General features: G+C 38.0%; 1 protein-coding gene across 1 annotated transcript in view; it reads right to left on the minus strand.

Moving 5' to 3' along the window:
• ITPR2 (inositol 1,4,5-trisphosphate receptor type 2) overlaps positions 1 to 18104 on the minus strand; it is a 516873-nt gene that overhangs the window by 338495 nt on the left and 160274 nt on the right. The window contains 8 exon segments of the mRNA XM_017864487.1: positions 822 to 972; positions 2265 to 2409; positions 2928 to 3179; positions 4326 to 4511; positions 4628 to 4747; positions 5713 to 5885; positions 10406 to 10567; positions 12614 to 12755. Of these exon segments, the coding sequence (XP_017719976.1) occupies positions 822 to 972; positions 2265 to 2409; positions 2928 to 3179; positions 4326 to 4511; positions 4628 to 4747; positions 5713 to 5885; positions 10406 to 10567; positions 12614 to 12755 (1331 nt within the window).

Below are 18104 nucleotides of genomic sequence, written 5' to 3' on the forward strand. Positions count from 1 at the left end.
ATGGTCTCGATCTCCTGACCTCGTGATCCACCCGTCTCGGCCTCCCAAAGTGCTGGGATTACAGGCTTGAGCCACCGCGCCCGGCCAGCTTTTTTTTTTTTTTTTTGAGATGGAGTCTCATTCTGTTGTCAGGCTGGAGTGCAGTGGCACGATCTTGGCTCACTGCAACGTCTGACTCCCTGGTTCAAACAATTCTCCTACCTCAGCCTCCTGAGGAGCTGGGATTACAGGCACACGCCACCATGCCCAGCTAATTTTTGCATTTTTAGTACAGACGGGTTTTCATCATGTTGGCCAGGATGGTCTCGATCTCCTGACCTCATGATCTGCCCGCCTTGGCCTCACAAAGTGCTGGGGTTACAGGGGTGGGCCACCATGCCTGGTCTTCCTTGCATCTGTCTAAGCTCTGCTGTGGAGCATAGCCTTCAAATCTATTCTCTCTTTGACACCTTATAATTTAATCCATATTTGTAAAAATAAAGGAGGCTGAGGCAGGAGAATTGCTTGAACTAGATGACCACAAATATCAAGATGTTTTCATTTTTTAACACATAATATTTTCACAAGTGGTTTGGCTATAATGTTAGTTGCTAAAGATGGAATCTGACCTTATGAATTCATCTTTCAAAGCTTTAGCATTATAAACAGAGATGCATGTTTGTAAATCCACCTTATTATCACTCAGCCCTGTCATAGGAATTGTGTTCATATGCACACATATATTAGCAGGTACACAATAGCAACACCTTCTCTGTAGTTTTGTTTTTTATCTTACTTCCAAGTAATAACAATGATATTATCACATTTCTCAAAATTCTTACCTCCATCTTGAAATTTGCTTAATCTTTCAAAGTATGACGACATGGGGGCCTGTACAATGTCTAAAATAGCCAGAAGTGTTCTTGTTAGCCTTAATAACTCACTGAAACTATAAAATCCAAAGTATATAAGATTCCGAGCCAAGTGGACCACCTTAATAAAAAAAAAAAAAAAAAGCGGGGAGGGGGAGTGTGAAAGAGTGGAAAAAAAATTGGGAATTGAAATAAACATTGGCTTTTTATTATCTAAATTAGCACAGCTATTTCTAAACTTCCTAATTCTTTAACACCTAGGAATTAAAATACCTGCAAAAGCAACCACTTGAACTTTGATTTATTCAAGTCTAGAACTAAATCCAAGTAAGATTCAGGAGTGCTTTAAGGTACTTAACAAAATTTACACTAGAATTATTTACATCCTAATTAAACATTTAAGTAATTTAAGTCAGCAGGATGCCACTTAATAAATGGTTGCACCAATTAATTACTTTAATAAATGGCTATTATCCAAGAAATTTGCCCAGAAATCTATGTTCCCTATGCTGCTTTGTGGCCCTGTGGATTGCAGAGGACATTCCAAGTGCGAGAGTCTACCTCCAACATGTGGCCCCCAGTGCACAGTCTCCCCCTACCACACTGTATCAGAGGTGGTCCAAGTGACCAACAGAAGTGATGACACGTCACTTCCAAGATTAGATTACAGAAGACTGCAACTTCCATCTTGGACTCTCTCTCTCTCTCTCTCTCTCAGATGGCTTGCTCTGAGGAAGCCAGGTGCCATGTCATGAGCACACCCAGGCAGCCTACAGAAAGGCCCACATGGCAGGAAGCTGAGGTGCCAACAGCCAGCAAGGAGGTGTGGCCACCAACAACCCCTGCAGTGACCTTAGAAACAGACTGTCCAGCCCCAGATGGCTGCAATCCCAGTCAACAGCTTGCTGGCTACCCCATCACAGACCATGAGCCAGAACCACCCAGCTAAGCTACTCCTGGCTTCCTGACCCCATAGAAGCTATGATAATGTTTGTTGCTTCAGGCTGCAAAGTTTTGGAGTAATTTGTTATACACCAGTAGGTAGCTAATACACCAGGTATCAAGTAATAGCATCCTTTGTCTAGTTTTGTCACTACATCCCCAAACTGAAGATATTTCAATTCAGTTCAATGAGAATAAAAACATCATCTCCATAGAGACAAAAAAAAAAGTATCCAAACATTCCACAAAATATGCAAAACTGCCTGTGCTTATTACATGCAAAAAATCTTACACAAATGAAACAAAAAAAATCAAGGGAAACAGTAATTAATAGATAATTATAAATAAAATGTTTTCTACTGGACATTAAAGCACCAAATCTATCTTTTAAAAATGGCAGAGAAAATAATATCTTCATGAACTAAACTACCCAGTTACCAAAACATCCTAAATATTGGAGGGAAAAAGTACCTCAAATGTCAGTTTATTTTTTTCTTTATCCCCAAAAGGAAAGGGCTGGTTTACGACTTCTTTCAAATATTCTTCAACAAATTCCATTGTCAGGGCAAATTTCCTCTTCATATCATTTCGGGAAGAGTCTGTTATAGAATCATATCTGGAAATACAGAAAGAAGATAATGCAAGTTAAACTGATTGCAATCATTTAAAATAGTAAAACATATGTACTTTAGTTTCCTGGCTGCATAATCTTGGATAAATTAGTTAGCCTTCCTAGGGCCTGGGTCCTCATCTGTAAAGCGGGGCTGTTGTGAAATGAGCTACGTGTAAAGCAGCTATGGCTGTTGTGAAATGAGCTACGTGTAAAGCAGTTATGGCTGTTGTGAAATGAGCTACGTGTAAAGCAGTCATAGCAGTCTACCACAATATGAAGTACTTAAAATTCTTGCTAATTACAGCAACATTATTTGTTTATTGTTTTCTAGAAAATGCCTTTATTACCACTGAGAGTTATTTCACCCTCAAAAACGAGTATCTTATTTGCATTTAGAAGATTAACAACCTGCGACAGGACACACAAATGCCTTTCCACATGTTACATTTCAAAACTGTAGCCATTTGATATGGAGTTCATCTGCTGGACTCCAAAGCCTCAAGACCTTTTTCCAAACATACTCATGAATTGTGATCTTTGTGGGGATTTCTGTCCAGAGCCTGGCATAGCGAACAGGCACCACAGACTCCTGGGGATCCCGGTCAACGTGCATGTGGAGCATGAGGCGACAGAAGGATGCTCGGAGGTCGAACGGCAGGCTCTCATCCGACACACACCGCAGGATCAGGTCTACAGAGAGCTGTGTAGAAATCTGGTTTATGGCCAGATACTGGCGATCCAAGCACATCCTTGCAAAGAGGTTTAGCTGGTACCTTAAAAATGATAAACATATTACATTATTGTCTTATCTCGAAGAAATCTTTAAATATCATAGTACCAATCAGTATCTATGTTTAAGACACCTGTATTTCCAAGCATTCATGATATTGGAGTCAAACTCTTGATTGTAGTATGTTAACCATTAAGATCAAATGACAAGACATATATGAAACTGTCTCTATGTCCCTTCAGCTACAATACCTCTTACTTGTTTCAGCAAAATGTGTCTGCTGGAGAGTGTCACTAGGCACTCCAGTCTGGGTTTCCTAGGATTACAAACACTGCACTCAGGCTGAAGGCTATGGGCAACAGCTCACATGAAACCATCTCTCTTCACCTTCCCCAGCCTCACTCAGCTTCATGCTCTAGTGTCTGCACTCCAGGTTTCGCCCCACTCAGTTCCCAAACCAAAAATGATCAGTCCAAATGGCATGAGTGCAGTTGGCTTATCAGGCCAGTTTTGAGATTAAGAACTAGCCTTTGATTTGGTTGCTATAGCTGTAGAAACCAGGGAACACAACGCGTCATCTGTCTTTGTCTGATTCTTGCCATTTGGGCCCAAGTTGGCCCCAAGGCTTCTGTCTTGGGTTTCTATCCCTGCAACTCAAAGATGCCAGCTAGGTTCTTGCTCCCAATATGCTGACCACCAGGAACTGCCTTCAGTACTTCCGCTGCCATATTCCAGTGCTGAACTTTCATAACTACAGGCACCAGTTTCTCTTAGGCCCTAGGTCACCACATATTCATAATCCACTCTATACTAAACTACTGGCTACCCTTGCAGCCAGATCAATTTCCTCAGCCCCATGTCTATATCCCTCTCGACTCCATCACCTAGGTCCTAACATGTCTCTCATCTGCCTCCACTCTACTCAATACGAGGACAAAGCCTTTGGCTGCACAACAATTCCAAGCTGGTGAAAAACCAGGAAATTACAAGTGGTGTATGCAGAAAATAGACATGTTAATTTGTATTTTGAATATTTTAGATAATACTAAATATTTCAGCTACCCTAGTTCTGACATGACTTTTAAAATTGCCTCTTCATAGATGCCTAACTTCTAGTGGCTACAGAGAAGCAGTTCTCAATTAATACGTGAGATTGAGAATTATTGTAAGATTGTCTACAATACTTAACCTGTAATAGGTAAGAACTTCTAAGTCAGCTTTGGTGCCTTCTTTTGCCTCTTGAGCAAGGTGCCTGATAGCTTTGCCATGAGGTTCCCTGTTGCTGTCAATCCAATAGAGCCAAACTTCTTCATCATCAATGTCATCTGAAAGGATGGAGCTCTCCATGGGGTTGTCTGCTTGCATTGAGACCACCCTTCAAATAAATAGCACATACAAAATCTACTAAAAGTACACTTGTAAATATGACAAAGAACTACAATGCTTACAAATAATCAACAGGAAAATGATGCATCCATTATCTGGGCTTACTTCGTTTGAATGAGAATGTCTGCATTGCCTGGACTCAACATAAATTTACAGATGAGTTCTTGAGTTACAGGAATAGCAGTGGTATTAGACACACACAGATCTGACAAATAATCCAAAAACCTGGCAAGAGAAAAAAATTAAATGGAATATGAAGACAAAGCATTTTATAAAAGCATCAGAATAAAGACATAATTTGGAATATAATAAAATAAACTTATTATATGTTTTAATACTATTTCCACACATTTGTCTAATGTGTTGTTTACTGCATCATTAGAAACAAATTAAACATATAATTTTTTTATTTAATACAAGCCTTGTTTCAGAAACGATGTGTTTGCTTCTATTTATTTTATGATATTCCTCCCACAGCACCATGACTTATATTTAGAAAATCATTCATCTCCCCTAAAGTGAGTCTCCCCAGAGCTGAATATCAAACCAAAAGCAGATCAAAGCTAATGCTGTACTGAATAAAATAGAAATAGAGCACACGCCTAATGAAAATTACTACGACCTGTTCAAGTCAGAGGCCCATTTCTACCTTCTAGCATTTATTTGCTGTACTAATTAGCTAAGGAAACACTGCCAATTGGCTTGACTTTTCTGCACCCTTTTCTTCAAGATAAGGCAGCATGGTACAACAGAAAAAGAACCTGATGTGGAATCAGAAACCCTTGATTAACCTTGCATTCTATTCCTATTAGGGTACGCTTGGGCAAGTTGCTCGCTAGGCTTCTATTTTCTCATCTCTAAAACGGGGGTAATAATATACAACCAGTGTATCCCACACAAGTGTGCAAGGATCTAAACAATATGAATGTATTTTGAGAAACCATAAAGGTCTATAAAATCATGAGGATTCAGAGTGAAAATCAATCATACTTAAGTATGTCTATAAAGGGCTTTGATCTCCTACGAGGTAGTAACTCTTTATCATATACAATTATTATAGCAACAAGCCCAACATAGTTTGTCCATAAAAGTTAGTGATATGAAAGAATTCTAACTTTTAAAAGTTCTAAAAATAAAACATAAAGTCACAGTCTCCACTAGAAAAGAATACCGCATGAATCATTTCAAACCTTGGCTCCCGATTTCTCCTGAGTAAACTGACAAATGTTTCTATTTCTTTTGCTGTGATATGTTTCTCTAGTAGTTTTCTGTTGTTGTGCAACAAAGCTGTGATAGTATCTTCTGCCAAAATATCATAGCCAATCTGGGACTGCATGACACAGAAATTCTTAGCAATATATTCCTGCAAAGAAGAAAGGCTGTCAGAATACACTGCCAAACAGTTTACAAATAACACGTTCTATTAGGGTCAACAACATTGATTAATTTATTCATAACAGAAAGTTCACTAAAATTTTCTCAAAAGAAAAGCAAGTAAATTTTCAATAAATAGAACTTTTGAGGAAAGACATGAAAACATACTGGCATATACATTATTGAACTTCTACCAAAAAGTTATACACCTAGAAATAATTATCAATAGAGGTATTTACAGTCTAAGTGGAAAAAATAAATCTAATTAAAATAAGTTTTTATGACACAGTAACTTTGGATTTCATCAGTCTAACAGAGACTTTTCTTCAATCTCTTACTTAAAGTCACGGCCAATGATTTGGGCATAATTATAGAAAAGAAAATGACTGCCTGATATTTCACTCATGAGACATCAGATCTGGGTTGTTACTTGAAGATCCTAGATGGACTTGGGTTCATTCCTTTTTCGTGAATAGGCTAGAATGATCTGCAAGATCTTTTCTTTAAAACAATGGTAAAATGTCATATAATTTTTTTTATTGTACTTTAAGTTCTAGGGTACATGTGCACAACGTGCAGGTTTCTTACATATGTATACATGTGCCATGTTGGTGTGCTGCACCCATTAACTTGTCATTTACATTAGGTATATCTCCTAATGCTATCCCTCCCCCCTCCCCCCATCATATAATTTTTATCTTTAAAAAGCTACCAAGCAGGGCAATGTGATTAATCATTTTATTGATTAGATCCATTCACCCAATAAATGTTTCTTGAAGGCCTACTATATTCCATTCGGTATTGACAAGTGAAATGAAACAGAGGAACGGAGAAAGGTGTCAACGTTAGATAGGGTGGATGCTAAAGAAGTGACATGTGAGCTAGGATGGGAATGAAGAGAATGAGGCAGCCACTGGAAGACCTAGAGGGAAGCCATCTGGGCAGTGGGAGCAGCCCGTGCAAAGGCCCTGTGGTAGCAGAACCGAGCTTGTGTTCTATCAGCAGAAGGTGGCCACTGTAGCTAGGCAGTGGTAAGCGGCAGAAAGCAAAGTTGAAGTTGGAGAGGTAGGTCAAAAGAATCCTCGTGAGCCACGGTAAAGAGCAAAGAGGTTATTCTAAAAGTAAGAGAAAGCCACTGGGGAGGTTCAATCATGTTGTTGTTTGATCTACTCCTTATTCATCACACCAGTTTTCCTGTATCCCAAACCACTATTGTTCATCTCCCATGTTCTGTCTCCAAGCAGCACATCTCACACTTCCATGGAACTGGTGAGCTTCACCCCTTTCTACCATGAAAGGTTCTTACTTTGATTCCTTGGGATTCTCCCTGGAAATGTGTCTTTGCTTCTATGATAAGAGAATTTATCGATTAGAAAGTGATTTTGCCTTAGGGTAAAATTTACTGGAATGTACCTATTCCTTGGAAATGACATGGATTGCACGAATCTAATTATATGCTAAGCAGCATTTTTGTAGCCTTTCAGAATGATAGCTTTGTGTGTTGGGTAGCCAGTTAAGTAAAGTAAATGTGCTCTGTTAGTATGTCATTTGAAGGATACATATTGATTTATACACTTTCAGGCCTACTGTAGTCATACCCTGGTATAAGGCGAACATCCAAAGATGTTAATAACTAAATGAAATTAGAGGTGGTATCAAATTTTATAAATAGTAATAAATAGAGATTCAATATTAAATACATGGGTTAGTGTTAAGTCACAAATGAACTTCCTATTAGGACTATAACATATAGGTGAAGATAAAGAAAAAGTAATTATAGCTATAATACTATATAATATATACTACATAATAATACAGAACATTTTAAATCATGTTCTAAAACATCAGAAAGCTGTTTTATGCTTTCTACAAAGCATTCTTAATTCAATACAAATGAGAAAAATATTTCTCAGCTATCACTGAGGTTCAATTAGAACACACAATAGAAAGGGAAGAAAAATAAAATATAACCCTTAACAAATGCTAGGGATTCTTTATTCCTTTATCATCTATGCTCTATCTCTATGCTCCAAAGAAACCCAGAAAGCAGGTCCTTGAAGTGCATAAACATGTACCTGAAAGGAGTAATATGACTAGGTAGGGGTATGTGTGTCGGGGGGGAGGTGTGCACACACGTGTGTCGGGGGCGAGGTGTGCACACACGTGTGTGGGGGGGTGTGTATGTACACACTGATCCTTGGCCAAGACTGAGAGGGGAGTGAGAAAGAACCATGTGTGCCAGACCTTGAGAGACAGAACTGACACCAGTTAAGACATGCTGCCCAGGGAACCTACTAGTGACTAGCGAAATAACCAAATCCAAAGTGATCTGGCTCCCCGCCATCCTGAAGCACCGGGCTGCAAAAAAGGGAAGAGGCCCTAAGCACCCTTCCAAAGACTGAGAGCCATCAAGGAGGGTGCACATCATGGGACCTGATGGGCCTGAGGGCCCTGGGTAATACCTCTTTAGACCTGTTGGGTTTTTTTTTGTTCCTGTTAACGTCAATCTCTGTAACACAGCATTGCTCGTAAGGGTGAAGTGGTGACCTGTCTCACAAGAGTATTTCGCCAAACCCAAGAAGAAAACTGAGAGCAAGGAGAAAACATTGAGCAGCCTCTCATTCTCCTTCCCCACTCCAGATCTCCACTAAGAACTCAGGGTCTGATACTAGGAGCATGCCCCATCACTGCCTCTGAGTGCTTGAAGGAAGGCCATTTAATGTTCTGGTACTTAATCCTTCTTCCAAAATAATACGAACAACGCTATCTACTTCATCTTGCCATCTTAAAGGAACCCAATGAAGTTGGGAAAAATAATTCTAGTGACAGCATTTGGACCAGCAAGAAGGGTGTTTATAACTAGGATTATATTAGACAATATTTAAGGATTTGTTTATATCGTCCCCTTGCTCTAACTCCTATTCCTTGCCATATTATCTTCTAGCTAATGTTTTTACATACTCTTTTCAGACCTTTCTTACTCTTCAAATACAATTATGAAGCCAAAATATTTTAACACAGACTTCTTAAAACAAATCTTTTTTTCTTCCCCAAAAATGTTCAAACTACCAAGGTGCAACAGTGCGATGATTCAGAGCCTGGGTTTGCATACTGGCTCCATTCTTAAACTATCACCTTGGACAAGTTACTTAACCCTTCTGTGCCTCTGTCCTTCATCTTAATTCAGTGTTACTGCATTAATTCGTGACACGTATGTAGAACGGAGCCTGGTACAAAGTAAGTACACAATAAATACTACTAACTCTTCCCAAATAACCTCCACCTTCTAGGATTGACATCCTAGGCCCTAGTGGCTTAGCCCGCCCTGCCCTTCCAGCCCTCTCCCACACCATCCTTCTTCATGGACCAAACTCATCAATGAAACTTACAGTGATGCACTCTGTCCTCAAATGGATTAAGAGAAACACGAATTTATCAAACAATGATGAGTTTTATGCAATTTTATGTTAGACATTTACATTATTGAACATATCGCAAAAGATGAGGTTTGTGATTGCTTTGTTTTGTATGAGGCAGGGTCTGTTACTCAGGCTGGAGTATACTAGTGTGATTGTAACTCATTATAGCCTCAAACCCCGAGGCTGAAGCTATCCTCCAGCCTTAGCCTCCTTAGTAGCTGGGACTACAGGCACACACCACCATACCCAGTTATTTTTCATTTTTGTAGAGATGGGGACCTCGCTATATTGCCTAGGCTGGTCTAGAACTCCTGGCCTCGAGTAATTCCCCCACCTTGGCCTCCTAAAGTGTTGGGATTACAGACTTGAGCCACAACACCTGGCTTGTATTTTTGAGATAAAAATGAGACTTTAGAGAAATTTCACTTGCAACTGGTAACTGTTAGCTGTACCCCTAGATCCACCTGGGTTCCCTGACCTCAGCAGTTGCAAATATCTTAGGGCAAACATGCCCTTTCTAGCATCTATCATTCTCACTTCATAGATCTCTCTTCACAAATACCTCTTCCCGTACAATTTATGAAAATGATTCTCATCCTACCCAAAGGCTTCCTTCTCCAAGAATCCTTCCTTGGTTCCCAAAGCCACCATTGGGCTCTCTCTCTTGTGAATTCCCATAACTCTGTTTTTTCTCTGTGTCTTTTCTTTGTCTCCCATCATATCTTTTCCACTAAATTATAACCTCTTTGGTCAATACAGAGTGATGCTGTACCTCACATGTTCCTCAAGCCAAAAATGTTCCATTCCTCCTTACATAATAGATCCAGGATGTCCTGGCCACCAGGAGCCAATAACAGGCACATATTAGTACTCAGGGCATCCTCCCCCAGTGATTCTAATTTCATATGGAAGAATAAAGCCATGGTCAATACAATTCAAAAATACTTACAAATCATTTTTATGTATTGCCCAACATAAAATTTCTAAGTGAAATTTCCCATTCATATTTTCTATGCTGTAGAATTATAACCAAAGAACCTTGCCCATACATTAAATATGAAACAGTTTAAAATGGGGGCTACTCTCCAACCTGATTTTTCCGGTAATCCTGCTGAGAGTGTCTCAGGACACGGTAACAGAGCCGCAGCATGTACTTGTAGGGTGCATATCTTTGATCCCCCAGATCTTCAAGTCGCAGCATTGAGCCTTCTCCTGCTTTCTCTTTAAAGGGTGCTTTAAGAATTCCAAATACCTACCAGGCATAAAAACAGCCACCTATTCTGATGAATAAAACGTTTTGCAACCTTTTTTTTAAAACAAATAAGAACATTGATTCAAAAAACACTTATATAAATTTGAGTATTGTTAGTGTAAAGGGGAAAAACAAAGAGGATTTACTTTACAGGACCAACATATCAAGGATCAGAAAAGCACTGCTAAAAGGGTCCCCTACATTGAGTGACAAAAGCAGTTCTTTAAATAAAATGGCTTTAATTTTGTTTAGAAACTCATATTTTATCAAAATAAGAAATATGAAGATGTTTAATTTCACCAAGTTACATGAACATATTCAGATGAACTAAAATGTAGCTTGATTTCTAGGGGCTCTATAGTTTCTTCTATTATTTTCTAGAACCTTTCAAAATCAAAATAATATAAAGAAAACATTTACTTTTCATTAAAACTGACATCAGAAAATGACTTCCAAACATTGCTTGTAAACTACTTTATAAAAGAGTTAATTTATTGTTGTTTGTACACAAAGATGTGGCCAAATCGATGAACGTATCAGCAATCAAATGTGACAAATTAGGAGCCACATGGGCAGCTGGTGGCACCCAGGAAGCCAGATTCTTGTAAGAGGGTTAGCAGTTAGGAAGCATTTAAAAAGCACTGAGGAATATAACTCTTTTTGGCAGCAAGACAGCAGGAGGGATCACCTGGAGATGAGCTGCTAGAATGAGGAAACTGTCTATGAAAGAGCAGAGTCAAGGGCATGAGCATTAATACGATTCTTTGGAATTCATGAAATATGATATGAAGTAAAGTTTCTTTAATAATTTTGTATTCACTGAGCCTTTAATTTTATATTTATCATACAAAACTAAAATATTTGACATATGTTTGTTCAGATATTATTAATAAATCATCCAAGTTCCTAAAATTAGTTGAAATCAAATGTTTTATATAATAATTACTTGAAAAAAGTCCTATTAGATTTGCAACCTTTATTTTATTTGAGAAAAAAAGTTGATTTTGTATTTTCAGACAATCAGCTACATATAATAACTAATATTATGTCTACTATTTGCCTTTCCCAAATCAATAAGAATATGTGTATCAAGAGCATGATTTTTATGTTTTAAGTATCTTCCTTGAGTCTGTACTTCATTAATGAAGAAACTCATTAATTTAAATGGCAATTAATAGAATAAAAACAATACATAAATATAGGCATGTCCATATGTGCATATCATTAGGAAGTGAATCAATTTGATGTGTTATAAACAATTTCAAGAAGATGTAATATATGACCAGTTCTGTACTTTCAGGGAAAAAAAACTAGAATATTGTACAGAGCACTTGTAAGCTGATGAACAGACTGCCCTACTTTCCTAGGGAAGAGAAGGAAAGAAGTAGGAAGCAGATGGAGATCGTACTTTCCAAGTTCACCTGGAAATTCTACCTAGGAATTTTTCCAGCATATTTTCTGGAGATAGTCTGACTATACAGGGTTTTTGGAGGTACATGGTAGGCTGTCTCTACGGGTCTCTGATATTCCTGCCTCCTGATATTCACAGCCTCATAGAATCCTCTCTCCTTAACTATGGGTTAGATTTATTAACTCATTTCTAACTAATAGAACACAGTAGAACTGATGTTACTTCTAAGATTAGGTTATACAAAGATGGTAGCTTCCACGTGAGCGTCCTCTCTAGTTTTCTCTTGGATCCCTCAGTTCTAAGGAAAGCAAGCTGCCTTGTCTTGAGACACTCCTGAGAGACGGCCATGTGAGAAGACTGGAAGGCGAGTCCTCTCTCAGTTGAACCTTGAGATGCCTGCAGCCCCAGCAAACACCTTGACTATAGCCTGGTGAGAGACCCTGAGCGAGATTGGCCCATATAAGCCATGCCTAGATCGCTACTCCACAGAAACTGTGAGATAGGAAATATCTTGTTTTCAGCCACTAAGTTTTGGGATCATTTGCTTCATAGTAATAGATAACTAATACAAGTACTTTCCTGATACTGTAATTCAGAAAATAAAATATACAAATTTAGTACATGAAAAAATTCACCTGCGCCAGTATGTTTTGTTCCCTCATCAATTTTTGACGCTCTCGGTTTGGCTTAGTGATAACCACATCCAGAACTTCTTGTCCATTATTAGGCACATCAGCAACAAAGAAGATGAGGTCTTCCAATAATTTAGTTACAAACCTATTACAAAATGAAAAGGCAATTTTACTTTACAGTGTGCTTAATTTTGGAAAATGTATAGATATATGATAGGTAGGTAGCTAGGTATAGATAATAGATAGATAGATAGATAGATAGATAGAAGATAGATAGATGGGCAGATAGATTTTTTTACTTTTTCTTCGGGAGTGGAACTCAAATCCATGGAAATTTCTTTTTATTAAGTAATAAGAACTGAAACACTTGAAAACAAGGTATTTTATAACAAAAAAGGTATTTAATTTACAAAATAGTCTCTAAGACAGTTACTGTTTACCTAAACCTTTACAAAGAAAATTCCTTCTCCAGCATCTCCAACCTCTACTTGTGCCTCCAGTTCTCAAGTGTTTGCAGACTATTATCAAATAAAGCCATGTGAGTCGCAACTACACACGAGTAGGTAGGATGACACCACCAGATGACTTTCCACAACTGACTAGCAAAGCAGCACATTTCTGCTTAAGGGAAAACAGCTATACTAAATTCCTAAATTTCAATTCTTTTTCTTTATTTTTTTACTGTTAACTCAAACTACATTTCCTAGTCCTCTCCACATTTCAACTTACCCAATGTACAGAATAGGAAAAACTTAAATGGCCTGTGAATAGAGACAGAGTAAACAATCTGACACTCAAAATACTGGAAGTATTAAATGACCTATCAAAATCACGAAATTCTAAAACCATACACCAATGTTCACTTTTAAATCTATATTTTGGTTATTATTACAACTATTACTTGAACTTCAGTGGCATTTAGTACAGGAAGTGTCTTGAAAGCCCCTCCTCTCTTCACTTTTTTCCTCCTCCTTCCTCTGCCTGCTGTTTGTCATTTTCCATTTGTGTTAGTCAATTGAGGGAGGGGCAGGGGTTCAAGCTACTGAAAATGGGTAAACAGAGGAGGAATGTGCATTGGAAGGGTCAAGGCATTTTTTAAATTGTATTAGTGGTAAAGTACAACTTAATTATTCAATAAACACATAATTTTGGGGGGATAAGACAAAAGCTGACCAATAAATAGTTAAATTAGCTTTATCCATATAGTGTTAGCATCTTTATTTGCTGTTGTTAGCATGTGAATACAATGATGCTAATCATGAAATCATGAGCACATTCATAAGAAAACTACATTTTAAGAGCTTCAACAATTCCAGGAAAGTATAGAATGTATTCAGTTGGAAAACATCTCTTTTCTTCTCTTTCAATACCTTTGGTAGGAAAACATCTTGATCTTATCTCCCGATTTATGTCTTGAAAGGGAATGTGCTTCGTGAAGCCAAGTGGACACACCCAGAATCTATAATTTAGTCACCCAGAGAAATTTCAGTATACTTCCAGGGATCATAAACTTCCCTCCAAAATTCCTGGGATTCTATGTTTTCTTGGTATGCCTATTTTAAATTTTAACCTAGTCTGTTTCTTTTGGAAAATGGTGTCTGACAGAATTCACAGACATAGTTACGTTGAATCTCTGAAGGCAGCCACAGAAACGTAAAACGTGTTTCATGTGCATCCAAATGTGGTGTGAATTTCTTTTGAAATTGTGATTTAATGTCCTCCAAATCATTCTGTTGCTCTTAAAACAAAACAAAACAAATTTGGAGCTGAGGTTACTTCAGCACAATGAAAAAAAATTGAACTTCAGTTTCTATATGCCTAATGCAAGTCCAGTTTGGGCATAAATATTTGTATTTTCTTTTTTAAATTATTAAGATTCCTTTTCTCTTGCTGTTTCAATAACTGTAATCAAATATTTAGATATCTAAGAAAGTAAAATTTTGTGAGCAACTACAGATCGCTCTGTTTCAAAGTCATTCAAATGCCCTGAAAATTGGAGATGGTTAATGGAATGATCATGACGAATATTAACAGTCTTGATTGCAAATCATGATACGTCAACCCTATATGTAAAGCCTACCTCTTCATGACAAGGCCATGGAAGCCAGGAAGAGCAACCTTCTCTTTTGACCTCTGAAACTGTTGAAACCTTTTTTTTGACCTTGCGCTTCAAGCATCCCTTTTGTGGCAAAACAAAGAGCTGGTTTGTTTTCAATTTAGCTCCAACTCTGATTCTATACTTGGCAGTGGTGAGCTCCTACTAACTCACGCAATCTTACTAGTTTGCTTTTTAAGCTTTATAGAAAATGAACAAAATAAGAAAAACAATGAGGAACAGGGATGATGTTCAACTCTTGCAAGGTAAGAGGAACCAAAAACACATGGTAGGGAAATAAACTAAACATATGAAGCAGAGACGAACATACGGCTTCTCTAACCTCTTAAAGAAAACTTAAAATTCAGTGGCCCTTATTCAGGCTTTGGCTGTGCAGTGATAGGAGGAAACAATGGATGTGCATGGATAGGGCTGGACCCAGCCACCAGCTATCTCCATGATTAAAGTATCATATTACTAGAGAACATGGACTCTCAGCTCTCGATATCAGATCTGGCTCTGGTCTAGTTGAGGGAAGCCAGGTAGAAGCCAGCATAAAACGGACAGAGAAGACAAGTGAATGTAGAGAAAGGAAAAACAAAAATCTCCCACCTAAGAAAACCACACATAGTAAAAGTCCAAAGCACATAAGGAAAGCTGACATTGAGGAAGATAGCCACCATACTAAAGCGTCAGGAGGCTACTCCACCACCAACAAAATCCGAGTAACAAAACAATTTCAAAATAAGTTTTAAATGAGTGTGTATCAAAATAAGTTTTAAATGAGTCTGTATTCAGTCTTCAAAGAGATAAAGAAAGCAATATATTAAAAAGACAACATATTTTAAAAGGGCCAATATAAATGAAAAATAGGTGGATATACAAAAAAAAATCTGAGAGATAAAAATTATATGCTGAGCACAGCGACTCATGCCTGTAATCCTGGCATTTTGGGAGGTCGAGGCAGGAGGATTGCTTGAGCCTGAGTTCAAAATCAGCCAGGGCAACAGAGTGAAACCCTGTTTGCACAAAACAATTAAAAAATTAGTAGGTTGAGGTGGCATGCTCCTGTTGTCCCAGCTACTCAGGCAGTATCAAAAATCGATCCAGAGAGATATATTAAAAGGCAAATAATAAAAGGGAAGTTAAGAGAGAAAAAAGATGAATTAAGACGATCCAACATATATCTCATAAAAGTTTCAAAAGACAGAAAGGAAGAAAAAGACAAAGAAGCAATATTTGCAGGAAAATGGCTGAAAATTTCCAAGAATTGAAGGAAGAAATAAGTATTCAGATGAAAAGTATACCTTAAGTGTCAAATGAGAAAAAACAAAAATAAAACTCCTTTGTAAACACATCATGGTGAAATCTTAAGACATCAAAAGCAAAGAAAAATAATATATAAAATTACCAAGTCAAGAAAAATTGCCAATAAAGAATAACAAGTCTATTGACAGATTTCTTAACAGCAACAAGATATGCTAGAAAGTAATTAAATTATAGCTTTAAAATACTGATAGAAAGTAATAATCAATCTGACATCTCATATATAAAGTATCACTTAAGAGTAAAGCAAGGGCCCGGTGGCTCACGCCTGTAATCTCAGCACTTTGGGAGGCGGAGGCGGGCAGATCACCTGAGGTCAGGAGTTTGAGACGAGCCTGGCCAACATGGTGGAACCCCATCTCTACCAAAAACACAAAAATTAGCCAGGCATGGTGGCACACACCTGTAATCCCAGCTACTCGGGACGCTGAGGCAGGAGAATCGCTTGAACCCAGGAGGCAGAGGTTGCAGTGAGCCAAGATCGTGCCACTGCACTACAGCCTGGGCGACAGAGCAAGACTCCATCTCAAAAAAATAAAAAAGAAATGTGCTAAGAGAGTAAATTCTGGCTGGGTGCGGTGGCTCATGCCTGTAATCCCAGCACTTTGGCAGGCCAAGGCGGGCAGATTGCCTGAGGTCAGGAGATCGAGACCATCCTGGCTAACATGGTGAAACCCCATATCTACTAAAAATACAAAATTAGCCGGGTGTGGTGGTGGGTGCCTATAATCCCAGCTACTCAGGAGGCTGAAGCAGAAGAGCTGCTGAGCCTGGGAGGCGGACGTTGCAGTGAGCCAAGATCACACCATTGCACTCCAGCCTGGGCGACAGAGTGAGACTCTGTCTTTAAAAAAAAAAAAAAAAGTAAAGGCAAAATAAAGATATTTTCATATATGTGAAAACTAAAAAGATTATAACCCATAGGCCTCTCCACTGAATGGACTAAAGAATAAATTTCAGCAAGATGAAAAGAGAATGAATAAGTGAGATACAAGTAATAAAGACAGGAGGAAAACATAAAGAAAGGGGAAGAAGAAGAAGTAAAATTGTTTAAAAAAAATCACTAAAAAAAATTTAGAAACTAAATTTCTCTCCTCAAAACTACGGAAATAAAATTAAAAAATAAAATAAATGTTTTAAGTTAAAACAAAAGATGTTTCATTGTCTTTTAAAAAAAGGAACAAAATTTATCAGTAAAATGAAACGTGGTGCATCATGATTTATATTGATACATTTATTCTTTTGTATTTATCAAATTAAAATAAAATTTTACAAATGAAGAGAATAAACACAGAACTATGGTTCTAGACAACTACTACAAGAAAGATGGGAGGGAGAATGTCAGGGCAAAACCAAAGCATGCTGCAACACTTTTCTTCCAGGGGAGGGAGAAAAAAATTAGTAACTTCAAGTTTATCAAGAAGAATATACAGTCAAAATGTATGATAAGAATTCAAGTGTAATTGCTAATGAACGAAAATATGACCGAAAGCTTCTAAATCAGTAGAGAAAACAGTAAAATGGTGAGAGGGGAATACAAACTTTATTTATCTAGCAGAAAGCAAGAAAGAAGTAAAGGAAATGAAAACAAGCTACACTAAAGAAAGAAAAACAAAAATAAAAATGCATTCATATACATTTATCAAATACAAAGTCATTAAACTTGCAAATGAAAATAGACTATCAGTCAGGCACGGTGGTTTACGCCTGTAATCCCAGCACTTTGGGAGGCCAAGAAAGGCAGATTGCTTAAGCTCAGGAGTTTGAGATTAGCCTGGGCAACATGGCGAACCCTGTCTCTAGAAAAATCCAAAAAATTAGCTGGGTGTGGTGGCACGTGCCTGTGTTCCCAGCTACTTGGGAGTCTGAGGTGAGAGGATCACCTGAACCCAGGAGGTCGAGGCTGCAGTAAGCCATGATTGCACCACTGCACTCCAGCCTTGGCAACAGAGCAAGACCCTGCCTCAAAAAAATAAATAAAATAGACTATCAGATTAGATTGTTACAATCAACCTTCTGCTGCTCACTAAAACAAAATGACCAGGACACCTGAAATAAAAAGATATGGAAAAA

The sequence above is a fragment of the Rhinopithecus bieti genome, unplaced genomic scaffold (genome assembly GCF_001698545.2).
Source record: "Rhinopithecus bieti isolate Rb0 unplaced genomic scaffold, ASM169854v2 scaffold_72161, whole genome shotgun sequence".
Classification (NCBI taxonomy): domain Eukaryota; kingdom Metazoa; phylum Chordata; class Mammalia; order Primates; family Cercopithecidae; genus Rhinopithecus; species Rhinopithecus bieti.